Source organism: Amblyraja radiata, chromosome 12 (genome assembly GCF_010909765.2).
Source record: "Amblyraja radiata isolate CabotCenter1 chromosome 12, sAmbRad1.1.pri, whole genome shotgun sequence".
Lineage (NCBI taxonomy): Eukaryota > Metazoa > Chordata > Chondrichthyes > Rajiformes > Rajidae > Amblyraja > Amblyraja radiata.
The window spans coordinates 52719068-52743543 of record NC_045967.1 but is presented as its reverse complement, the minus strand read 5'-3'; the positions used below and the strand labels follow the sequence as shown (position 1 = coordinate 52743543).

At 42.4% G+C, this 24476-nt stretch overlaps 1 protein-coding gene across 6 annotated transcripts in view; it reads left to right on the top strand.

Moving 5' to 3' along the window:
• Positions 1 to 24476, top strand: part of zmym3 (zinc finger MYM-type containing 3) — an 85790-nt gene that overhangs the window by 47733 nt on the left and 13581 nt on the right. For 3 of the 6 annotated variants that reach the window (XM_033030783.1, XM_033030781.1, XM_033030782.1), the window contains 8 exons: positions 9310 to 9380; positions 11287 to 11397; positions 11705 to 11897; positions 17497 to 17612; positions 18323 to 18497; positions 20416 to 20562; positions 22599 to 22702; positions 23367 to 23535. In XM_033030783.1, the coding sequence (XP_032886674.1) occupies positions 9310 to 9380; positions 11287 to 11397; positions 11705 to 11897; positions 17497 to 17612; positions 18323 to 18497; positions 20416 to 20562; positions 22599 to 22702; positions 23367 to 23535 (1086 nt within the window). The remainder of the gene's footprint in view (positions 1 to 9309; positions 9381 to 11286; positions 11398 to 11704; positions 11898 to 17496; positions 17613 to 18322; positions 18498 to 20415; positions 20563 to 22598; positions 22703 to 23366; positions 23536 to 24476) is intronic. The other 3 variants (XM_033030785.1, XM_033030784.1, XM_033030786.1) reach the window with 3 other exon arrangements.

The following is a 24476-nucleotide window of genomic DNA, read 5'->3' as shown; positions in this document are numbered from 1 at the left end:
GCAGTCATAGTCAACCTGTGAAATTGCAAAACATAGTGCGAGTATCGATATGATTGTGATGATACGGATGATTCTTCTAGTGGAGGTATCAACAAATTTATTTGAAGTCAGCCAAGTTCTCACCCAGAATAGTTTTCTCCCACCCCCTCCCATGCTTTGATGTTTGTTATTCTGCCAGTGATGCAGCAGTAGAGTTGCTGCTTCACGGCGCCTGGGTTCGATCCTGAGTGGATGCTGTCTGTGGAATTTGCAGGTTCTCTCTGGTCGCGTGTGTTTTTTTCCCCCCTGATGCTCCGGTTTCTACCCACATTCCAAAGACGTGCAGGTTTGTAGGCTAATTGGCTTCAGTAAATTGACCCAGGTGTGTGGAGGAACTATGGGTGTACAGTGCCCTCCATAATGTTTGGGACAAAGACTTATTTATTTATTTATTTGCCTCTTGAGATCCACCATTTGAGATTTATAATAGAAAAAAAATCACGTGTGGTTAAAGTGCACTTTGTCAGATTTTAATAAAGGCTATTTTTACACATTTTGGTTTCACCATGTAGAAATTACAGCAGTGTTTATACACAGTCCCCCCATTTCGGGGCACCATAATGTTTGGGACACAGAAATGTCATGGAAATGAAAGTAGTCATGTTTAGTATTTTGTTGCATATCCTTTGCATGCATTGACTGCTTGAAGTCTGTGATTCATGGACATCACCAGTTGCTGGGTGTCTTCTATGGCGATGCTCTGCCAGGCCTGTATTGCAGCCATCTTTAGCTTATGCTTGTTTTGGGGGCTAGTCCCCTTCAATTTTCTCTTCAGCATATAAAAGGCATGCTCATTGGGTTCAGATCGGGTGATTGACTTGGCCACTCAAGAAATTACCATTTTTTAGCTTTGGAAAACTCCTTTGTTGCTTTAACAGTATGTTTGGGATCATTGTCTTGCTGTAGAATGAACCGCCGGCCAATGAGTTTTGAGGTATTTGTTTGAACTTGAGCAGATAGGGTGTGTCTATACACTTCAATTATGCTACTACCATCGGCAGTTGTATCATCAATGAAGATAAGTGCCTTCAGCAGCCATACATGCCCAGGCCATAACACCCCCACCAACATGTTTCACAGATGAGGTGGTATGCTTTGGATCTTGGGCAGTATCTTCTCTCCTCCATCACTCTGATATAAGTTAATCTTCATCTCATCTGTCCATAAGACCTTTTTCCAGAACTGTGGTTGCTCTTTTAAGTACTTTGTGGCAAACTATAACCTGGCCATCCTATTTTTGCGGCTAACCAGTGGTTTGCATCTTGCAGTGTAGCCTCTGTATTTCTGTTCATTAAGTCTTCTGCAGACAGTGGTCATTGACAAATCCACACCTGACTCCTGAAGAGTGTTTCTGCTCTGTTGGACAGGTGTTTGGGTTTTTTTTCTTTATTATAGAGAGATTTTTTTCTGTCATCAGCTGTGAGGTCTTCTTTGGCCTGCTAGTCCCTTTGCGATTAGTAAGCTCACCAATTCTCTCTTTCTTCTTAATGATGTTCCAAGCAGTTGATTTTGGTAAGCCTTAAGGGGCTGTCCCACTTGGGCGACTTAATTGGCGAGTTTTGAAGAGTTTGAAAAAATGACATGTTGAAGACCTCCTTCAACTATGTAGAAGACCTCCTTCGACCTCCTACGACTATGTTGAACACCAGCTTCGACTAGCTACGACTAACATCGGGAAAATTGGACACCGAATAGTGGAGAGTGAAGACGACCTCCTTCGACCTCCATTCGACTATGATGAAGACTATCTACAACTACCTTCGACTACCCTTGATTACCTATGACTAACATGCCGACCTATTACGACTAAATCTACGAGTAAAAAAAGTGTCAATTTTTTTTCCATGGCGACTTTTTTTTTTACTAGCGGGTATTTTTTTAACATTTTGAAAAAAATGCCGTGACCTAGGTGAGGCCTTGAGTGCGTGGAGACCACTCTCGAGCATGAAGGAGAGTTACGAAGACCTCCTACGACCTTAACATATAAGATTGTTAAGGGTTTGGACACGCTAGAGGCAGGAAACATGTTCCCAATGTTGGGGGAGTCCAGAACCAGGGGTCACAGTTTAAGAATAAGGAGTAAGCCATTTAGAACGGAGACGAGGAAACACTTTTTCTCACAGAGTGGTGAGTCTGTGGAATTCTCTGCCTAAGAGGGTGGTGGAGGCAGGTTCTCTTGATGCTTTCACGAGAGAGCTAGTTGGGCTCTTAAAAAATAGCGGTCAGGGGATATGGGGAGAAGGCAGGAACGGGGTACTGATTGGGCATGATCAGCCATGATCACATTGAATGGCGGTGCTGGCTCGAAGGGCCGAATGGCCTACTCCTGCACCTATTGTCTATTGTGTATTGTCTATTGACCTCGTGTCGACCATGCTGCGAGCATGAGTCGAGGGCAAACTCGCCAGAACTCGCAGATTAGGTCGCCCAAGTGGGACAGCCCCTTAAGGTTTGGCTGATGTCTATAACAGTTTTATTCTTGTTTATCAGCCTCATAATGGCTTCTTTGACTTTCATTGGCACAACTTTGGTCCTCATGTTGATAAACAGCAATAAAAGTTTCCAAAGGTGATGGAAAGACTGGAGGAAAGACTAGATGCTGAGAACTCTCTTACACCTGCATTAAGGAGGCAATTAAATACACCTGAGCAATTACAAACACCTGTGAAGCCATGTGTCCCAAACATTATGGTGCCCTGAAATGGGGGGGACTATGTATAAACACAGCTGTAATTTCTACATGGTGAAACCAAAATGTATAAAAATGGCCTTTATGGTCTGACAATGTGCACTTTAACCACATGTGATTTTTTTCTATTGCAAATTTATTCCTTGAGTCTGGCGCCTTAGACTACTCGGCTATTGCAAATCACAAATTGTGGAGTACAGAGACAAATAAATAAATGATGGGTCTTTGTCCCAAACAATATGGAGGGCATTGTATGGGTGATTGCTGATCAGTGTGGACACAGTGGGCCGAAGGGATTGCTTCCACTCTGTATCACTAAACTAAACGTATAAAGGATGAAGGCTGGACTTTTACCTGGAAGGACATGAATGCTATTTTTATCTCCAAGTAGAAATTTTAAAGAGTAGCTTCAGTGGAAATGCAGTAGGAAGGAACTGCAGATGCTGGTTTGAGGAAGACAGGAAACTTGATTGCTGCAAGGATTTGGCTAATGACTTGTCTGAACTCAGAAGATGGTCATTGTTTTAATAAAATAGACCTGTAGTGACATTAAAATGAATACAAAAATTGATGAATCCTAAAGATCAAATAGGTGTGAATTAAACAATGCAATATTCCTGACCTGAAACATCACCTATCCCTTTTCTCCAGTGATGCTGCCTGACCCGCTCAGTTATTCCAGCACTTTGTGTCTATTTGCAATATTTGGGCTTTGTCATTGTTTGGGCATCTTTAACTCGGATTAGAGTGAAGTGTTGGCATTGTGTACATGAAACATTATACAGTTCCCACTAAGTAGCAAAAAAATAACCACCTGCCATCTTGCAATTTGGTCTTTCAGAGTTGGATATAATTGAGAGAATATTGATCTGCAAAATGTTTTCAGTTGAAACATTGCTCGATGTGTTATCTCTCCATAGTATGTACGCATTGTTGACTAGGGCAGTGTTAAGTGTTCATTATTGGTGTTAGGCCACAGTCTTTAGCCACTGTTGGGCGGCAAGGTGGCTTCTATACATTGGCGAGACCAAGCGCAGGCTCGGCGACCGTTTCGCTGAACACCTCTGCTCAGTCTGCCTTAACCTACCTGATCTCCCGGTTGCTCAGCACTTTATAGCCCCCCTCCCATTCCCAATCTGACCATTCTGTCCTGGGCCGCCTCCATTGCCAGAGTGAGGCCTGGCGCAAATTGGAGGAACAGCACCTCATATTTCGCTTGGGCAGGTTACACCCCAGTGGTATGAACATTGACTTTTCTAACTTCAGCTTTCCCCCTCTCTCCATCCCTCCTCCTTCCCAGTTCTCCCACCAGTCTTACTGTCTCCGATCACATTCTATCTCTGTCCCGCCCACCCCCCTGATCAGTCTGAAGAACGGTCTTGATCCGAAACGTCACCCATTCCTTCTTTCCAGAGATGCTGCCTCTCCCGCTGAGTTACTCTAGCATTTTGTATCTACCTTGTATTTAGGCAATATTCCGCAGTGGTTTTTGAATCAAACTTTGTGGACGTGTACTAAAGTCACATAAAGGAAGCTTGTAAATAATTCTGGAGTGATGAAATTACTTTTTTTTAAACCTAGATTGCAAGGTATTGGAATTTTTATTCATACTGATGTATGTCAGGATAGCCGAGTAGTCTAAGGCGCCAGACTCAAGGAATAAAGTAGTCCTTCTGCAGTCAAGCCAGTGTTCTGGTCTCCAACTGGGGGTGTGGGTTCGAATCCCACTTCTGACACACTACATTTTGTGTAATTCTCTGCCCCAGAAGGCGGTAGGGAATTCACTGGATGTATTCAAGAAAGAGGTAGATGTAGCTCTTAAGGCTAATGGATATGGGGAGAAAGCAGGATCAGGGTACTGATTTTGGATGATCAGCCATGATCATATTGAATGGTGGTGCTGGCTCAAAGGGCCGAATGGCCTCCTCCTGCGCCTATTTTTTTTAAAGTGTCTTATGCATTGCATGACATTTGTGATTTTAATTGTAGTTGAAGGGATATACCACAGCCAGGACTGCATTGCCCAAGGTAGATTTCTACAGCAGTCAATGGTTTTGTTGTCACCATTACTAATATTATCTTACTTCCTCCAGCTTTAAATAATTTTTTTAATTCACTCTGATTTAAATTATCATTTGCTGTTGTGCCACTAACTGGTTCTGGGATATAATGGTTATAATCCAATAAAACATCCTGTACAGCCCATGTACTTGGCATTTCTTCAGTACCGGGGGTTTCATTTAAAAATGAATTCTGCTTTCCTGTAAAAATAAAAGCAGTAAATATTGTTTCGGTTTAAATTAAAGGGGAGTAAATTAACGTTAAATTAAATGTGGAAGCAAATTTAATCAACGATATGCACCGGCATCAAGAAATTGTCGGTCATCCACATATTTAGTTTATTGTCACATGTACCGAGGTCCAGTGAAAAGCTTTTGTTGCATGCTAACCAGCCAGCAGAAGGATTGGTGGCATTGGTTTGAATGGTATTTTTCTTCCATAAGACCGTTCACTTTTGATGTTAAGGGTAGCGCAAAAACCTCTCAGAAATACTGTCATGATTCAAGAGAGTTTATTGTCATGTGTCCCAGATAGGACAATGAAATTCTTGCTTTGCTTCAGCACAACAGAATTATAGAAGGCATGAATACGGAACAGATCAGTGTGTCCATATACCATTGTATAAATATATACACACATGAATAAATAAAACAGATAAAGTGCAAATAAACAGATAATGGGCTATTAATGTTCAGAGATTTGTTTGAGTTGAGTTCAATAGAAACATAGAAACATAGAAATTAGGTGCAGGAGTAGGCCATTCGGCCCTTCGAGCCTGCACCGCCATTCAATATGATCATGGCTGATCATCCAACTCAGTATCCCGTACCTGCCTTCTCTCCATACCCCCTGATCCCCTTAGCCACAAGGGCCACATCTAACTCCCTGATGGCTGTGGGGATGAAGCTGTTTCTGAACCTGGACGTTGCAGGTTTCAGGCTCCTGTACCGTCTACTTGAAGGTAGCGGGGAGATGAGTGTGTGGCCAGGATGGTGTGGGTCCTTGATGACGTTGGCAGCCTTTTTGAGGCAGCGACTGCGGTGCCATGGGAGAGGAGGGGATGCTGAGGCATATAGTTCATGTTCTCCATCAACTCTACTCTGACATTCAATCTTGGCTGATCTATTTTTCCCTCTCAACCCCATTCTCTTGCCTTCTCCCCATAACCCCTGACACCCATACGAAGCAAGATTCTATCATTCTCACAAATGCATGGATACATTTCCTGTCCTGCAAACATTTTTGTCATGTATTTTGTGTATCGTGCTATCAATAATTTGGAAGGTGATAAATGTGACAGGCAATTTTATTTTTTCTGCAACCTGGCAAATTTTGAGATTTTGAAGGTGTTTCTACCTGTGTAGGAAGGAACTGCAGATGCTGGTTTAAACTGAAGGTAGACATAAAATGCTGGAGTCACTCAGCGGGACAGGCAGCATCTCTGGAGAGAAGGAATGGGTGATGTTTCAGACTTGTTTGTTCCTGTGCTTGTTGGACGGCGCATTATATGATTAGTTGTCGGGGCTAGTGTTTCACTCGTGTTGACTGCAATTGGCTTGATGTTGCAGTCAAAGCCAAGTTTTCTTTGAGAATCATCTTTAGGCTATTGTGGTCCAAGATAGAGTGCCGTCTGTATGCTGAGAATCAGTGGCTGAGGTAGAAAAGATCTTAGTTTTTATCATTAGATTATGAAAGTCGTTTCCTACTCAAACTGTAGATTAATTTAATTTAGTTTATTGTCAAGTGTACCAAGGTACAGTGAACAGCTTTAGTTGCGTGCAAACCAATCAGCGGAAAGACTATACATGATTACAATCGAGCCATCCACAATGTACAGATATATGATAAAGGAAATGACGTTTAGTGGAAGATGAAGTCCAGTAAAGTACAAATGGAGAATCCCGGTGTCTCCAATGAGGTAGATGGTAGCTCAGGACCGCTCTCTTGTTGTTGATAGAATGGTTCAGTTGCCTGATAACAGTTGGGAAGAAACTCCCTGAATCTGGAGATGTGCGTTTTCATACTTCTGTACCTTTTGCCTAATGGGTGAAGAGAGGGTGACTGTGGTGAGACTCGTCTTTGATTATGTTGGTGGCAGCATGAAGTGTAAACGGAGTCGGTGATTAACTCCAGGGAACCTGTGGAAGTTGGATCAATATAGCAGTGGATTAGATGGTTCCATGTCGTAGACTTCCTTGGATCTAATCTATAATGGGTTTGGGTGGATGGCTTGGTGAGGTTCACGTCTTGCACTTATCCTGGGACAGAATCTTTTTTTAAATTTTAATCTGGCCAATTGTGAAACGAATCCTTTGTAATCTCTGGAGGAAGGAACTACAGATGCTGGTTTGTACTGAAGATGGACATAAAATGCTGGATTAAACGACTATGCGTTATGTGCACTTCTGCAAGATCATCCCACATCCTCCTGTGCTCCAAGGCATAGTTATCTGTCTCGACCCGAAACGTCACCTATTCCTTTGCCCCATAGATGCTGCCTCACCCGCTGAGTTTCTCCAGCATTTTTGTCTGCGAAGGAAAGCAAGGAACACTTGAAGTGAGAGAAGTCAATATTCATACCGCTGGGGTGTAAGCTGCCCAAGCGAAATATGAGGTGATGTTCCTCCAATTTGCACTGGGCCTCAGTCTGAGGCCGGAGAGCAGGAGGGATCACAGTGGGGGAAGCAGTGAGAGAGGATGTTGCTGAAACTCTCTTGTCCCTCTTGGGGTTGTCGATGGTCCTGATGTTTCATATCCTAAACTTCACTTTGAAGAGTGTCTGACTTGTGTGGGCTTGCGAGGTTAGAAGTCCTGATTCATTGGCAAGTTAATCTAAGATGTGTTTGTGTGTGTGTGTGTGTCGCAATCCACGGTACATCAATAGGAGAATCTGATCTCAAAATGGGATAAAGGGATATATTAATGTCCACAATTTTGTTTTCAGTGGACTATTCACGTGAGTTATAAGAAGTAGGTTTAGTTTATTGCCACGAGTACCGAAGTACAGTGGAAAGCTTGTGTTCCATGCTAACAACTAGAAAGACTATACAGGATTACAATCGAGCCATCCACAGTGTACAGATTCATGATAAAATGAATAACGTTTAGTGCAAGGTAAAGCCCGATCAAAGACAGTCCGAGGGTCTCCAATGAGGTAGATAGTTGTTCAGGACTGCTCTCTGGTTGTGGTAGGATGGTTCAGTTGCCTGATAACAGCTGGGAAGAAACTGCCCCTGAATCTGGATGTGTGAGTTTTCACACTTCTGCACCTCTTGTTTGATCGGAGGGGGGGGGAGTAGATGGAGTGGCCGGGGGTGATGAGAAAGCTGCAAAAGAGCTTCATCATTTACTACTTCTACCTTATTATTTAGAGCCATTCTAGGCAAGTTGTCAGGCACAATGTCGTAAGGTCTTCCTAACATCCCACGATGCTAGAATAATTATAAATTCACAGCCTTGCAGCCAGCCGAATGACTCGGCATAGTAAGAAGTGACTTATAATTGTGGGAATCTTACCTTTGTCGTTGAGAGCAGTTAAATCGTCTTCACCGGTTTTAGCAAATGTAATGATTTTAGCACTGGTGTGCGTTTAACTACCTGCGAAATGTTCCTTTTGAACAAATAACCTGCTGCTTGATCCTGCAGAACACACCCTGCTTGATTTGTACTGATCTTGGATACCTTTATCATTGAAGGGGTTTGGATTTGGTGGATAATCTTTAGTTTAAACGCTGCACTTGTTTCCCCATTCTGCGTGTGCGGTGGAATGGTGCAACAAGGGACTTGTGTTGTAGCTTGTGCGTGGCAATGTTGAGTTTTATTTTGCGTGGATTAGGTTGAAGATCCTTTTTGCATGCAATATCTGTTGTTGAGTGAGTGCAGTGATTGCCAGCTCCAGTTTTTGGTCGCATGCCTTGTTTAAGTTTCAGTTTGCAACTAACTCTGTTGTTCTGTGCTGTGGCCTCTTGCCTGGTGGGCACTTGTACCATGCGGCCCAAACTCATTTTACAAAAAGCAGCACAGAGACCCATTTTTTCCCCCCCCCCCCCTGCAAGCCACATCCAAGTCCAAATGTCAGAATCTGCGCCCCCTAATATCCTCTTGAGCCCATTCATTCAATTTTCTGCCATTTCAGAAGAATGTTTTTGTTTTCTTTTAGTCGTGCAAGCAAATGCATTGAACATGTTACGGAATATTTTCTAAAAGGGATGATGATTACACTTTGTGTGTTGTCCCAGAGCCTCTGATTTGTAGTGTGCTGTGCACATATCGCACAACCAGCACAGAATGAATGTAGTTACAGAGATGTGCAGTGGTGACCTCATTAATTTCCACATTAATGTGGGCAAATTATTTTATTACATTTATTTTTTTTATTTATTTTTGCAAGTTGACTTAAACTGAGGGTTTTTTGTTTTTTTTTCAAACGTGCACACCCACGATTGTGCGCACACTCTAATGTGCACATTCACAAACATCGGCTCAGTTTGTTTCAAACAATCTGTGTCTTTTGTTTGCAGATGAGACGCAGGAGTCTAAGAATGCGACGTCTCCGACCCCCTCTCCGACTCCCTCTCCCACGAAATTTGAAGTAAGTAACGTTTTTTCGTTTTGAATGATCTTCCACCTACCATAGGTGTGGATTGAAGTGTGTTTTTTTTTTGTTTTTTTGCCATTTTAACGCCACAATCAGTATGCTTCCTCCCCATGTCCCGGGTGCTAGCTGAACAGTTTGTGGGATTGAACTCTTGAGCTCCAAGGTATGTTCCATATTCCATTCACAGCTTTAAGGAGTTGGTTCCATCGTTAGAGAGGGTCCCTTGTAAGTCGGATGCACTCTGTACTTTCCAGGCATGTCGAGCATGTGTGATCACCAGTCAGGCAGCTGCAGTGTTAACCAATTTTTTATTTTGTTTAATTTTTTTTTAAATCACTTAATCCTTTACATTTGCTTTCGCTTTGTGTTATTCTGCAGAATGTGAGATTTTTGTTTCTGACTTTTTTTTAATCCGCGTACCGCAACAAAAACATAATGGATGCACAAGTGTAAGATTGAACAAGGAAAAATATTAATGGCTGACTTAAGCTCACTGCTTCCACAGACCTTGTGCAATCTGACCTGTGATCATAAGAGGGAAAGTTCTGCAAAATATAATGGTCTCCAGTGATAATTGAACAAAACTCCACCGTTTCTATCTTGTATTTATATTTCTCGCTTAAATCTAGTCAGCAACCCTGTGCAGCCCCAGCATTGAAAGATTCACACTGTTCCGTGGAGCATTTGATTTATCTTTGTGCTTATCCTACCTTCAAATCCATTATTAACCATTTATTTTATATAACTTTTATTTATTAAGGAGTTAATCAGCAAAGCATTGGTAAAAAAAAGCAGTGTGAATGCTGAATATCTGAAATAAAAACAAAAAAAAAATGCTGGAAGAGTGCAGGCCATTCAACATCTGAAAACGAATAATAGGTAAAGTTTCAGATTTGACTCTTCATCAGAATTGTGTATTTAAGCATATTTTGTTTGTATTTCAGTTTGTAAAGCATTAACTGCTTTTATTGCGAGTTTCTTGCAAAGGTGCACTTACCCCTCCCCATTTCCCCCCCCCTCCCCCTCCTCCCCCGGGAAGGGGGAGATGGCAATGAGCTGAAAAACCTGAAACGTTATTTGCATCCAGAAAAATTTGTTCAGAATGGAATGGAGGGGCGATTCTGTGCGTATTTAATCATGGAGTTTCTTCCTTCTGACCCGCAGCTGTTTGAGATTGAAATTTACATTTTTAACCAAAAAAAAAGAAATTTCTACTCGATTTTTGTTCTTTTTTAACCTGACATAATTGGAGGTGTATAGCCAATGATTGCAGACAGGGGAGGGGGTTTATAGTCCTCTTCTGTCTGCGCTGTCAAGTGGGTTGTTGGTCTACTGCTCATGACTGGGTTATGCAGAGATTCGGTGTTCGATACATAAGGACTGGGGGGGATGGGGTGGGGGGGGATGGGGGTGGAGAGATCAGGGGGGGGTGGGGGTGGAGAAGCCTTGCGACATTCACATATCGCCTCCACAGCTGTCGAGTGTTAGACAAAATGGTGAGCGGAAGCTACGCTACATTTACAAAATGCAGCGCGTTCAATTAACAGACAGTCACCCCGGTGAAGAGACACCGTATTTGATTGGGGGGCAAAATATGAGACATTTGTTTATTAGAGAGATCTGAAATTTTATGTTGTAAAAAAAATAAAATAAAATCACTATAGAGTTTTGAATTCAAAAACAAAAGTTGTGAAGCGAGGGATCTGGGATTTGGAATGTTGCATGTTTTTTTTGTTGTCTTCTTGTAGTTTTCATAACATTTAGTTGCATTCCATATATTCTTTGACAAATTATCAATGTGTTTTTTTTGTTTCATTTCCCTCCTCCCTCTTTTTCCCCCTCCCCCCCCCTCACATTTTAACCCTACTAACCCACTCTGGGGTTGACTTGTGTTTGCAAGGAGATCTCTGGCAACTTGCCCAGTGGTCATTCTCGGGCAAGCTTGGGCAGTGAAGGTGATGGAGAGAGCGCAGTTCAACCTGACTCTGCCGTCTCCTCGATGACCAAACAGGTACACATGAGCAGGCGTTGCCAGAAAGTTATTTGGAACAGCAAACCTATGCGGGGGAGGGGAGGGGGTGGGGGCTGGGTGGCTTTATGCTTTGGTTCCCCTCACCCCGTGACTGAATTTGTCCAAGACCAAATTTTGGTCTCGGACCAAAATAAAATTCAGCTTGAAAATTTCCTTCTCTTCTCTTCCGTTGCAGTTTCACGTGTGATTATATTAATCCGTATTTGCGGGTGAAAATACGTTTGTTCGATTTTCCAGTGGTTTGATAACGGGCCTGTATGTCTAATTTTGACCTATTCTTTATTAGGCATCTGTACAGACTCGGTCATCAAAGCAGCCACCGCCGCCGCCACCTCCACCACCACCACCACCGCCACCTTCTTCACCACCTTCTCCACCTCCTGTAACACTGAAGAATAAGGCAATACTGTGCAAACCCTTGACTCAGAACAAGGGCATCTCCTATAAACCCGAAATGAAGTCCAAAGGATGTCAAACAGGTAAGTAATCAAACCGAAGATGAAATATAATAAAACATAACAATAAATATGGAAAGGTGAATTAAACGCATTTGAGAAATTTGGATATTGTAACATTTTCATCAATAGACAATAGGTGCAGGAGTAGGCCATTCGGCTCTTCGAGTCAGCACTGCCATTCAATGTGGTCATGGCTGATCATCCCCAATCAGTTCCCCGTTCCTGCCTTCACCCCATATCCCCTGACTCCGCTATCTTTAAGAGCCCTATCGAGCTCTCTTGAGAGTATCCAGAGAACCGGCCTCCACCGCCCTCTGAGGCAGAGAATTCCACAGACTCACAACTCTCTGTGAGAAAAAGTGTTTCCTCATCTCAGTTCTAAATGGCTTACCCCTTATTCTTAAACTGTGGCCCCTGGTTCTGGAGCTCCCCCAACCTGTAGTGTGTCCAAACCCTTAATAGTCTTATGTTTCAATAAGATCCCCTCTCATCCTAAATTCCAGTTTATCGAATAGTGAAAGGCATGGATAGACTGGATGTGGAGAGGTTGTTTCCACTAGGTGGAGAGACTGGGACCAGAGGTCATAACCTCAGAATTAAAGGGCGCTCTTTTAGAAAGGAGGTGAGGAGGAACTTCTTTAGTTAATCTGTGGAACTCATTGCCACAGAGGGCTGTGGAGGCCATGTAAGTGGATATTTTTACAGCAGGGATAGACAAGTTATTGATTAGAACGGGTGTCAAGGGTTATGGTGAAAAGGCAGGAAAATGGGATGAGGAGGCAGAGAGCAGCCATGATTGAGTGATGGAGTAGACACGATGGGCCGAATGGCCTAATTCTACTCCTATAACATGAACGGCAGATCAAGAGTTGTCATGTGTCCCAGATACAACAATTAAATTCTTACTTGCAGCAACACAACAGAATATGTAAACATAGTACTTTGTAAACAATAAAATAAACGAGAAAACAAGTTCAGTGTGTGTATATGTGCACACGCACGCAGACACACGCACGCACGCAGACACACAATAACAGTGCAAAACGGCACAACCATTGCCCCAAGTCCATGTAGTTCAGAGCTTATTGTAGTCTTATACCAAAGATAGACACACAGTGCTGGAGTAACTCAGCGGCTCAGGCAGCATCTGTGGAGAACATGGACAGCTGATATTTCGGGTCATAGGTTCCAGGAGCAGAATTAGTCCATTTGACCCATCAAGTCTATTCTGTCATTCAATCATGGCTGAACTATCCCTCTCAACCTCATTCTCCTGCATTTTCCCCATAACCCCTGACACTTGTACTCATCAAGAATCTGTCGATGTCTGCTCTAAAAATATCCACTGATGCCCTTCAGTCTGACTGGAGGGGAGGAAATGGAAGCAGGAAAAAACCAGGGCTGGCAAACAGATGACCCCAGGCAGGGTGGTTCTGATGGGCCGATACTGCCTGGCCCACTCAGTTACTCCAGCACTTTGTGTCAAAACACAAGATGAAACCTGTTAATTCTCACAGACAGAATATAGCTGATTATTATTGTAAAGTGAAAGGTGAATTAAATCCTTTTGAGACCTTTGGATATTGTAACATTGACATCGAATAGTGAAAGGCTTGGATAAAGTGGATGTGGAGAGAATGTTTCCACTAGTGCAGGGGTTCCCAAGCTTTTTTGTCCCGTTTACTTTAATAGCACAGAACAATGTTACTTCACTTATTTATGAACAACTAATGATGAACAGATACCAGAACCAAACGGTCAGTCAATGTGAAAAAATATGTGCAAATCCAGAATCAACAATAATCAGAGTTTTGGCCGAGCCAGGTTTAATAGCCTGATGGCTCCACCTGAGGGTGGTGAATCTGGAGTTCTATGCCACAGAAGGCTGTGGAGGCCGCCAATAGATATATTTAAGGCGGAGACTGGTAGATTCTTGATTATTACGGGTGTCGGGTTATGGGAAGAAGGCAGGGGAATGGGGCTAGATCAGCCGTGATAAAATGGCAGAGTAGACTTGATGGGCTGAATGACCTAATTCTGCTCCTATCACTTATGACCTTATGATTGAGCATATACGCCGATGATGTACTATTGTACATCACAAAACCACAAATTAGTATACCAAACATATTAAATTTAATTGAGGACTTTGGATCCTTCTCAGGATATAGAATAAACTGGAACAAAAGTGAAATTATGTCGATAAAACCAAAAGACTCAACACACCTCCGGAAATTCCCCTTTAAAATAGCCACAGAAAAATTCAAATATTTGGGAATTGAAATTACTAGAAACTACCATGATATGTTTAAAGCCAATTATAATTCCTTACTTAAGAAACTAAATAATTTGATTAAATTCTGGAAAACACTTCCGATGTCCCTAATAGGCAGAATAAACGCTATAAAAATGATCTTTCTACCACAAATCCTACACCTATTTCAATCAATACCTATATATCTCCCAAAAAAGTTTTTCAAAAAATTGGACTCAGACATTACAAATTTTATATGGGATTATAAATCCCATAGAATACAAAGAGCACACCTTAATAAACGAAAAGAGTTGGGTGGTCTAGCGCTCCCCAACTTTATGTATTATAATTGGGCAGTAAATATTAAAAATATGATTCACCTGCTGGACAATTCTGCCCAGCAGGTGGACTGGATTGTAATGGAAAGAGAGGACTGCTCTCCGTGTAATATAGGAGCGACTCTCCTCTCACCAATACATCTGAATAACAAAAATTATAATAAAAATCCAATTATACATAGCACAATTAGAACATGGAAACAAATAAAACAGAACCTAAAATTAAGAAACCTATCTCTTTTAATACCAATAGTTAATAATCCATCGTTTAAACCAACAATTATAGACAAATCATTTATACAATGGGAAAGAATGGGAATCAAAACGCTCGGAGATCTGTATGAATTGGGAAAATTACTATCATTTCAACAACTACAACTGAAATATAATTTGAAAAATAATCAATATTTTAAATATCTTCAAATTCGTGATTATCTGAAAAAATACACAAAAGACTATCATAATATGCCTACAGACTTACTGGATGAAGCAATGAAGACAAAGGCGGAATCAGCGAATCTAATATCGTACTTATATAACATCATCTTAAACATAGAAATACCCACAACTGATGGAATTAGAAGAGACTGGGAACAAGAATTAGCTATAAAAATTTCAAAAGAGAGCTGGGATAATCACTTACTACAGGTGCATAAATGTTCGATCAACGTACGACATACTCTCATCCAATTCAAAACATTACATAGACTATATTATTCAAAAACTAAAATAAATAAACTCTTCCCTAATGTCTCACCCATCTGTGATAAATGTCTGTCAAGAAGCTACCATAGCGCATTCTTTCGTTTTTTGTACAAAAATTCTGGAATGAAATATTTGACATCTTTACAAAATTAATTAAAATAAAACTGGTACCAAAACCAGAATGGATTATTTTTGGAATATCGGAAGGTAACCCTGAACTAAACGTGTTTCAGAAGAATTTACTCAATTACGGGCTAATAATGGGGGAAAAGCTCATACTTAAATTCTGGAAAAATGCGCCTACACCAACAATAAAAATGTGGATATCAAATATGTTTGAAACATTACATCTGGAAGAGATGAGATTCCTCTTAGCAGGCAAAGCAGACCATTTCCAAAAGACATGGTCTATGTTTTAAAAATAAATTGGATAGTTATATGGATTAAAAATAAATTGGATAGTTATATGGATGGGAAAAGAATGGAGGGTTATGGTCTGAGCGCATGTATATGGGACTAGGGGAGATTATGTGTTCGGCACGGACTAGAGGGGTCGAGATGGCCTGTTTCCGTGCTGTAATTGTTATATGGTTATATAAGCATAAGGTGCAATAGTAATTAAAAATAAATAAATAAATAAATAAATAAATAAAAGGTGCCAGGATCTGGTAACGGGGTGTAAAAAAAAACAAACAACAAAATAACAAAAACAGACTTGGTTGGTAGTCCCCTTTCTGCGGAGTTTAATGTTATAATAGAGCGATTGTTTCTCCTTTCTTTTTCCTTCTTTTCTAGGGTCTTCTTTCTTTCTTTACTTCCTTCTCTAACTTCTTTTCTAAGGGGCTTTCTTTTCTCAACACTCTCTTGCACCTTCACGACTCTTGCGCACTTTCTTTACTTTCCTTACTTCTATCTTTTTCTTAAAACTCAAAAAATGAAGCGGTACAAAAAATGTATTAAGACATATGTGTTGTGTAGTATTGTAATTTACCGTACTTCTAAATTTAAAAAAAAATAAATAAAATAAAAAATGATTGAGCATTCTAATCCTAGTCTACCCAAGATAGTTCACCCTATGCAAACCTCTGGTAATTTTACATACCTCTGTCGTATCAGCCTCTCAAACTCCAGCATCACAGAGAAAACATTCCATGTTTGTCCACAGGCGGTTATGAAAATTCTTCATTGCTTTTTATTTTCTCGCTTGATACGGTTCGGCATCTTTTTTTAATAATCTTTTTACTAGAGGCAGGTACGCATATTAAAAACATTTCATGTATATCATTCCTACATGACTAATATTATCGATTGATATTAACTCTGCTTCTAGTATTTTTTTAAATATATAAATAGAAAATAAGAAAGAAATTAAAAAAAAAGAAAAAAGCATGATAAAGAAGAATGGAATAATTTACTAAAAATACAACATTGGAGAAAAGTTCGTAAATCATAAAGTATAACTTTTCATCTAATCCTTAATTCGAGTTTCAGTCAGGTTTACGTGCCGAACTAGTCTGCCCCTTCAAGTAGTCTGCATCTTGACGTATAGAATCATTTGTCAATTGTTCGTTGTTTTATTATTATTTGGGAAAGGAATCTGTAGAAATTGAAACTTCATTCTGACGCTTGAAGATTGTTTCAGTAAGAAGAAAAAATTCGCATTTCAGGTCACGCAAAGAGCAATAGCTTTAAAACAAGTAAATCCGATCAAGTAATTTCTGACCTGTAAGTCTGAAGAAGGGTCTCGAACCGAAACATCACCCAATCCTTCGCTCCATAGACGCTGCCCGAGAATGGAGCGGCTGGGCTTGCACACTCTGGAGTTTAGAATGATAAGAGGGGATCTTATTGAAACATATAAGATTGTTAAGGGATTGGACACGCTAGAGGCAGGAAACATGTTCCCGATGTTGGGGGAGTCCAGAACCAGGGGCCACAGTTTAAGAATAAGGAGTAAGCCATTTAGAACGGAGAGGAGGAAACACTTTTTCTCACAGAGAGTGGTGAGTCTGTGGAATTCTCTGCCTCAGAGGGCGGTGGAGGCCGGTTCTCTGGATACGTTCAAGAGAGAGCTAGATAGGGCTCTTAAATATAGGGGAGTCGGGGGATATGGGGAGAAGGCAGGAACAGGGTACTGATTGGGGATGATCAGCCATGATCACATTGAATGCCAGTGCTGGCTCGAAGGGCCGAATGGCCTACTCCTGCACCTATTGTCCATTGTTACTCCACGTTTTTGTGTCTGTCTACGGTAATTTCGTACGTTCTGGAAAATGTGCATAGTTGAACACATTTGTAAGCTCTTGTTTAATTTCTGTTCCAGAAGAGGAGTGGAAGCCACACTTGGTTATGGTGCCCATCCCTGTGCCAGTCTTCATCCCAGTGCCTATGCATATGTATTGTCAAAATACCCCAGTGCCTTTCTCAATGCCAATCCCGGTAAGCTTGGCAACCTCTTTTGAGTCAAATGTGTAGTTATTAGTTTTTCCTTCTAGAGATACAGCGTGGAAGTGGGATACGGATGTCAGAGGTTATGGGGAGAAGGCAGGAGAATGTAAACATAGAGACATAGAAAATAGGTGCAGGAGTAGGCCATTTGGCCCTTCGAGCTAGCACCGCCACTCAATAAGATCATGGCTTATCATCCAAGGGGGGGGGGGGGGTGGGAGTATTGATTTTGGATGATCAGCCATGATCATATTGAAAGGCTCGAAGGGCCAAATAGCTGACTCCTGCACCTATTTTCTATGACCCCCGGGTGGGTTTTTTCCGGGTGCTCTGGTTTCCTCCCACATCCCCAAAACATGCATGATTGTAGGTTAATTGGCCTCTGTAAATTGTCCCCTAGTGTGCAGTGGGACAACTGGGATGAACGGGTGATCATGGTCTCGGCATGGGCCGAAGGGCCTGTTTCCATGCTGTATCTCAAAAACCAAAACTAAAAGCCGAGGTTTTCATCAACTATTGTCGGAATGTGTTTTTATTTATGGACGGAAATATAGATTTAACTTCATTCAAATGTATTTTAAAAAGTAAAGAATCTAATAACATACAAGTCATTTATGTGTACAGAAATGTTTGTGGTGAGAATGTGAGTGGGCCTCCAAATGTTCCTTTGATAACGAGCTGTTATGTGGTTTGTAAACCAGGTCCCCATTCCGATGTTCCTTCCCACCACTTTAGACAGTGCTGATAAGATAGTCGAGACGATCGAAGAGCTGAAAGTTAAAATCCCTTCAAACCCATTTGAGGCTGACATACTGGCCATGGCCGAGATGATCGCAGAAGCTGAGGAAATGGAGAAAGCGTCGTCGGACCTCTGTGGTTAGTTAAATTTTAATTTTCCAAATCCCTTCTGAGTCTGATGGTAGGTCTTGCCCCGAAACGTCATCCATTCCTTTCTATCCAGTGATGCTGCCTGTCCTGCTGAGTTACTCCAGCAATTTTGTGACCCCTTCTGAGTTGAGTTTATTTTATTTTCACATGTAGCGAGGTACAGTGAAAAGCTTTTCCTTTTTAGTTTTAGAGATACGACGCAGAAACAGGCCCACCGAGTCCGTACCAACTAGCGATCCCTGTATGTCAATACTATCCTGCACTCACTAGCGACAATTTACATTTACACCAAGCCAATTAACCTACAAACCTGTATGTCTTTGGAGTGTGGGAGGAAACCGAAGATCTCGGAGAAAATCCATGCAGGTCATGGGGAGAGCGTGCAAACTCAGCACAGACAGGACCAGTAGTTGGGATCGAACTCTGGTCTCTGGTGCTGAAAGCGCTGTAAGGCAGCAACTCTACCACTGCGCCACCATGCCTCCCCTGCATGCTAACAATGCATGATTATAATTGAACCATTCACAGTGTACAGATGCACGATAAAGACAACGTGAATAGCGTTTTGTGCAAGATAAAGCCAGTCTCTTTCAAAATTGTGCCAATGTACGATAAACAAACCTTGTTAGTCCTATTATTTAAAATATTAAGCCCAATCCACTGAAAGTTGGTCTGAAGAAGGGTCTCAGCCCGAAACGTTGTCTATTTCCTTCACTCCATAGATGCTGCCTCACCCGCTGAGTTTCTCCAGCATTTTTGTCTACCATTGATTTTCCAGCATCTGCAGTTACTTCTTAAACCACTGATAAAGTTACTGTTTAGTTTATTGTCACATGTACTGAGGTACAGTGAAAAGCTGTTGTTGCTGCTATCCGGTCAGCAGAAAGACAACACATGATTACAATCGAAGGTAGACACAAAATGCCGGAGTAACTCAGCGGGTCAGGAATGGGTGATGTTTCGGGTCAAGACCTAAAGAAGGGTCTCGACCCAAAACATCACCCATTCCTTTCCTTCAGAGACGCTGCCTGTCCCGCTGAGTTACTCCAACATTTTGTGTCTTTCGATTTAAACCAGCATCTGCTGTTCTTTCCTACACATGATTACAATCGAGCCATTTACAGTGTATAGATACATAACGGAATAACGTTTAGTGCAAGGTAAAGCCAGCAAAGTCCAATCAAGGGTAGTCCGTGGGTCAACAACGCGGTAGATAGCAGATAGAACCAAAATGCTGGAATAACTCAGCGGGACTGGCAGCATCTCTGGAGAGAAGGATTGGGTGACTTTTCGGGTCAAGACTCTTCTTCAGACACATGTCTCTCAGTAAATTAGGCCTGCTCTGTAATTTAATGCAGAAACAAGGCACTGCAAATGCTGGTTTACCAAGTAAAGACACAAAATGCTGGAGTAACTCGGTGGGTCAGGCAGCATAGCATTCCGGAGAACATAGAAAGGTGATGTTTCGGTTCGGGACTCTTCTTCAAACTTAGAAAGGTTTGAAGAAGGATCCTGACCCAAAACATTACCTCAGGGATGCTGCCTGACCCACTGAGTTACTCCAGTATTCATATTTTATGATCAGGCACAAAATGAAACTATAGTTACTCCAGCATTTTTGTATCTTTTTCTGTAAACCAGCATTGCAGTTCCCTGTACCTCTCTCTCGTATGTTTTATATGTAATTTAATGGTTTTGATAGTTCTGGCTTCAGAAGTGCTGCCGAAGACACATTGTTGATGTGCGGACCATAGATTGTGTATTGATATGTAGCATGGGCAGAGATGTATGGAAGGTTGAGTGAGAAGGAGGAGAGGGAACGGAGCCATGAGGCGGTGGGATGGTGCACCCAATCAAGCAGGCTACTTGCTATAAGATATCATTGCCATTTCCTTGTATCACCCAGATCTTGCCAGCAATCAGAGTGCTGACGGCCTCCTCGAAGACTGTGACTTGTTTGGACCCGCCAGAGATGATGTGTTGGCCATGGCAGTTAAAATGGCCAATGTCCTGGATGAACCTGGACAGGATTTGGAAGCAGACTTTCCCAAAAGTAAGTCCCAGCAATTATTATACCTCCTTGTTTATGAAGCTATAATAATGTCCAAATAATGTATTGTGCTGTTGGCGCACTTAACCCTTTTCCCATTGTATGTGTTGACTCTTGATTTTTTGTGTGTGTGAGCGTGTGTGTGTGTGTATATGTGAGAGCGTGTGCGTGTATATGCGTGCGTGTATATGTGAGAGCGTGTATATCTGAGTGCGTGTATGTGTGTGTATATGTGAGAGCATGTGCGTGTATTTGTGAGAGCGTGCGTGTATTTGTGAGAGCGTGCGTGTATTTGTGAGAGCGTGTGCGTGTATATGTGAGAGCGTGTGCGCGTGTATGTGTGCACGTGTATGTGTGTGCATGTATATGAGAGCGTGTGCGTGTATGTGTGTGTGTGTGTATGTGAGAGCATATGTGTATGTGCAACGGAAACTACAACCGAAATCCGCTGTACAGAGACGTCCATTATTGCAGGAGTTTACTGCGCTGCTAATTCGTTGAATATTGAATTTGGAAGACTTGGTTATTCTGTATTGCTGTGACACAAGGCGAACTCTCTGCTCATTGGTTTTCAAATAATCCAGCAGAGAAATCCCACCAATCCCAATCCTCTCCTTGTATCTCTCTGTAGCTCTGCGGTAGGGAAATAAGGAGAAGCTGCATTATTCCTGTTAAAATAGTGATTGGAGCAAAATTAGGCTATTTGGCCCATCAAGTCCACTCCGCCATTCAATCGTGGCTGATCTATCTCTCCCTCCTAACCCCATTCTCCTGCCTTCGCTCCGTAACCCCTGAAATTGGAAATCCCAGGATATTCTCTGGAAATCAGTTTGTCTTGGTTTCCTTTGCCACCCACCTAGAAGTAAGTAAGTAGTAAGTAAGTAAACTTTATTTATATAGCGCATTTTAAGTCAATTTGCATTGACCCCAAAGCGCTTTACATAATTTAAATAATAATAAGTTCCATTGCAAACCATAGAAAAAGGTTTTTAAAAAAATGAATAAAAATGGACACAACATATTACAGAGTTCAACACAAACATCCCCCCACAGCAGAATCAAAACATTTCCACTGCGGGGGAAAGGCACCAGAAAGTTCACCACACGATAGAATGCAGCAAGCACTTGTAATTGCACTCTCTTCTGGAAATATGATTTTTATTTATAACTTGGAAAAACAGAATGCATTTAGGCCAGTCCCTATACCCTATCACAGCACGAGAAAGACACAAGATGCTTAAACCTTGAGCAAAACAAAGTTTTAGTTAGTGCAGCGGTGGAGTTGTTGACTTGGCTCCAGAGACCCAGGTTTGATCCTGACGACGGGTGCTGTCTGTATGGAGTTTGTGCGTTCTCACCGTGACCTGTGTGGGTTTTCTCCGGGTGCTCTGGTTTCCTCCCGCACTCCAAAGCAGTCCAGATTTATTGGCCAATTAGATTGGTATACCGTGTTAGTGTACGGGGATCACTGGTCGGTGGGGCGAAGGGCCTGTTTCCGCACTGTATCTCTAAACTAACTTAAGTGCTGGAGGAACTCAGTGGGTCAGGCAGCATCTGTGGACGGAATGGACTTTTGATGTTTACATTTCTGTGGACTTCTCTGCCTCAGAGGGCCGTGGAGGCCAGTTCTCTGGATGCCTTCAAGAGAGATCAAGATAGGGCTCTTAAAAATAGCGGAGTCGGGTGATATGGGGAGAAGGCAGGAACGGGGTACTGATTGGGGATGATCAGCCATGATCACATTGAATGGCGGTGCTGGCTCGAAGGGCCGAATGGCCTACTCCTGCGCCTATTGTCTAATTTGCGCCCCTTATCCCATATTTGTTTCTGAATCTGATGTAGGGTCCCGACCGGAGACGTCATCTGTCCATTCCCTCCGCAGATGCCGCCTGACACACTGAGTTCCTCCAGCACACTGTGTTTTGCTTATCACAGCACCAACTGATCCAAGCCCCTTGTCAACCACAAGTTGCTGAATGCTGCTCTGACGTATTATCACACGCACAATTAACGCTGGCATTTTGCTCTTCATTTTCCAGCTCCATTGGAACTTAATACGGGTGTTGACTTCCTCTTTGACTGCGGGCTTGTAACTACAGATGAGGATCAACCAGAATCTGAAATACCACGGGCTGTCAGAAGGGTGAGTTTTTCTTTCAGAGTTTTGTATCTTCAGATTCAATATATTTCTGGCACTCCAGACAATGGGTTTGTGCGTATGATTTTTGTCCAAAATTGGAAATTGTAGAATCATTGTGGCACATAAAGAGGCCATTCGGCCCGCCGATTCTGTGTTGGCTCCGAGCAGGGCAATTCTATATCTATCCCACTTAATTTGCCTCTCTAAATTGTCCCAGTGTGTCGGGAGTGGATGAGAATGTGGTCTGACATGGAGCTTGTACGAACGGGGTGGTCGGTGGGCCGAAGGGCCAGCTTCCATGCTGTACCTCTGAACTAAACCCCCTGAAGATCACCCCTCGGTGTGTTCTGCACTCCAAGAGAACCAGTGCATTTCAGAAGTACACTTGTTTTAGAATTGCTGAGCAAGGAGGGTGCCGACCGGTTGGGGGAGGGGGGGAGGGGGCGCCGAGAACAAAGTCGGACTAATACGAGTACTTTTCTAATTTTGTCAGCCCTTGTTAAGCGGCGAGTCTTTGAGTTATTTGTGTATTGTATGCAAAAATGAAGAATTTCACTTTACCTCGGTACATATGACAATAAAGTATCTTTGAACTGTAAGTGGAAGAAGGCCGATCTTCAAGAGTAGCTTTGGCTGTTCATCATTGGATTTTTTTTCCCCTTTATAGGGTCAGAAGCGGCTAATGCTTTCCGAAAGCTGTTCACACGATTCTCTTGCGAGTCAGCAATGTTGTACCGGATTAAATTACTCTTACGGGGTGAATGCTTGGAAGTCCTGGGTCCAGGCTAAATATGCCGGTGGTGACAGCAGTAAAAGTGGAGAGCTGAAGTTTGGACGTAAGTGTATCTTTTCAGTTCTTGGCCAGTTTGCCTCTGGTCCTCGACATCCTCTCCACATCCACTCTACCCAGGCCTTTCACCGTTCACGGTTGTGGGATTGTGTTTGATTGTGCAAGTCCTCGTCTTGTGGAAGTCATAGACCAGAAACACTGCTGGAACGTGTTTAGTGTAGGTTTAGATTCCGATTCAGATTCAATCTTTATTGTCATTGTGCAGTGTACAGTACAGAGACAACGAAATGCAGTTAGCATCTCACCCAGAAGAGCGAACATAGAATAATGAGCAGTAAATATAAATACGTACATACAGTAGTAGTAGTGCAATTTATCTGGGGGAAGGAGTGTCCGGGGTGGGGGGGGGGGAGGGGGGTGACTGGCAATCACGAGGTGCAGAGTTAAGTAGTGTAACAGCCGCAGGGAAGAAGCTGTTCCTGAACCTGCTGGTCCGGCAACGGAGAGACCTGTAGCGCCTCCCGGATGGGAGGAGGGTAAACAGACTGTGGCTGGGGTGAGAGCAGTCCTTGACGTTTGTAGATACAGAGTGGACACAGGCCCTTCCAGTCCAAATCGACCAGTGATCCCCGCCCATTAACACTATCCTACACACACACGCACACACACGGGACAATTTTACGTTTATTCCAACCTACAAATTAACCTACAAACCTCTACCAAGCCAAAGATCTCAGAAAACCCACGCAGGTCACGGGGAGAAGGTACAAACTCCATCCAGACAGCACCCATGGTCAGGATCGGACCTGGGTCTCTGGCGCTGTAGGGCAGCAACTCTACCACTGTGCCGCCCGCCCGTGATCTTAGTTAAGAGTTAATAAGTGTGTCGAGAGGGGGAAACGTTCAATGCGTGCTATCTTGTGGCAACTTACAATTCTTGTAGAGAATATGTAATTACTCAGTTTTTGTTTTTCTTTATTTTTCTTC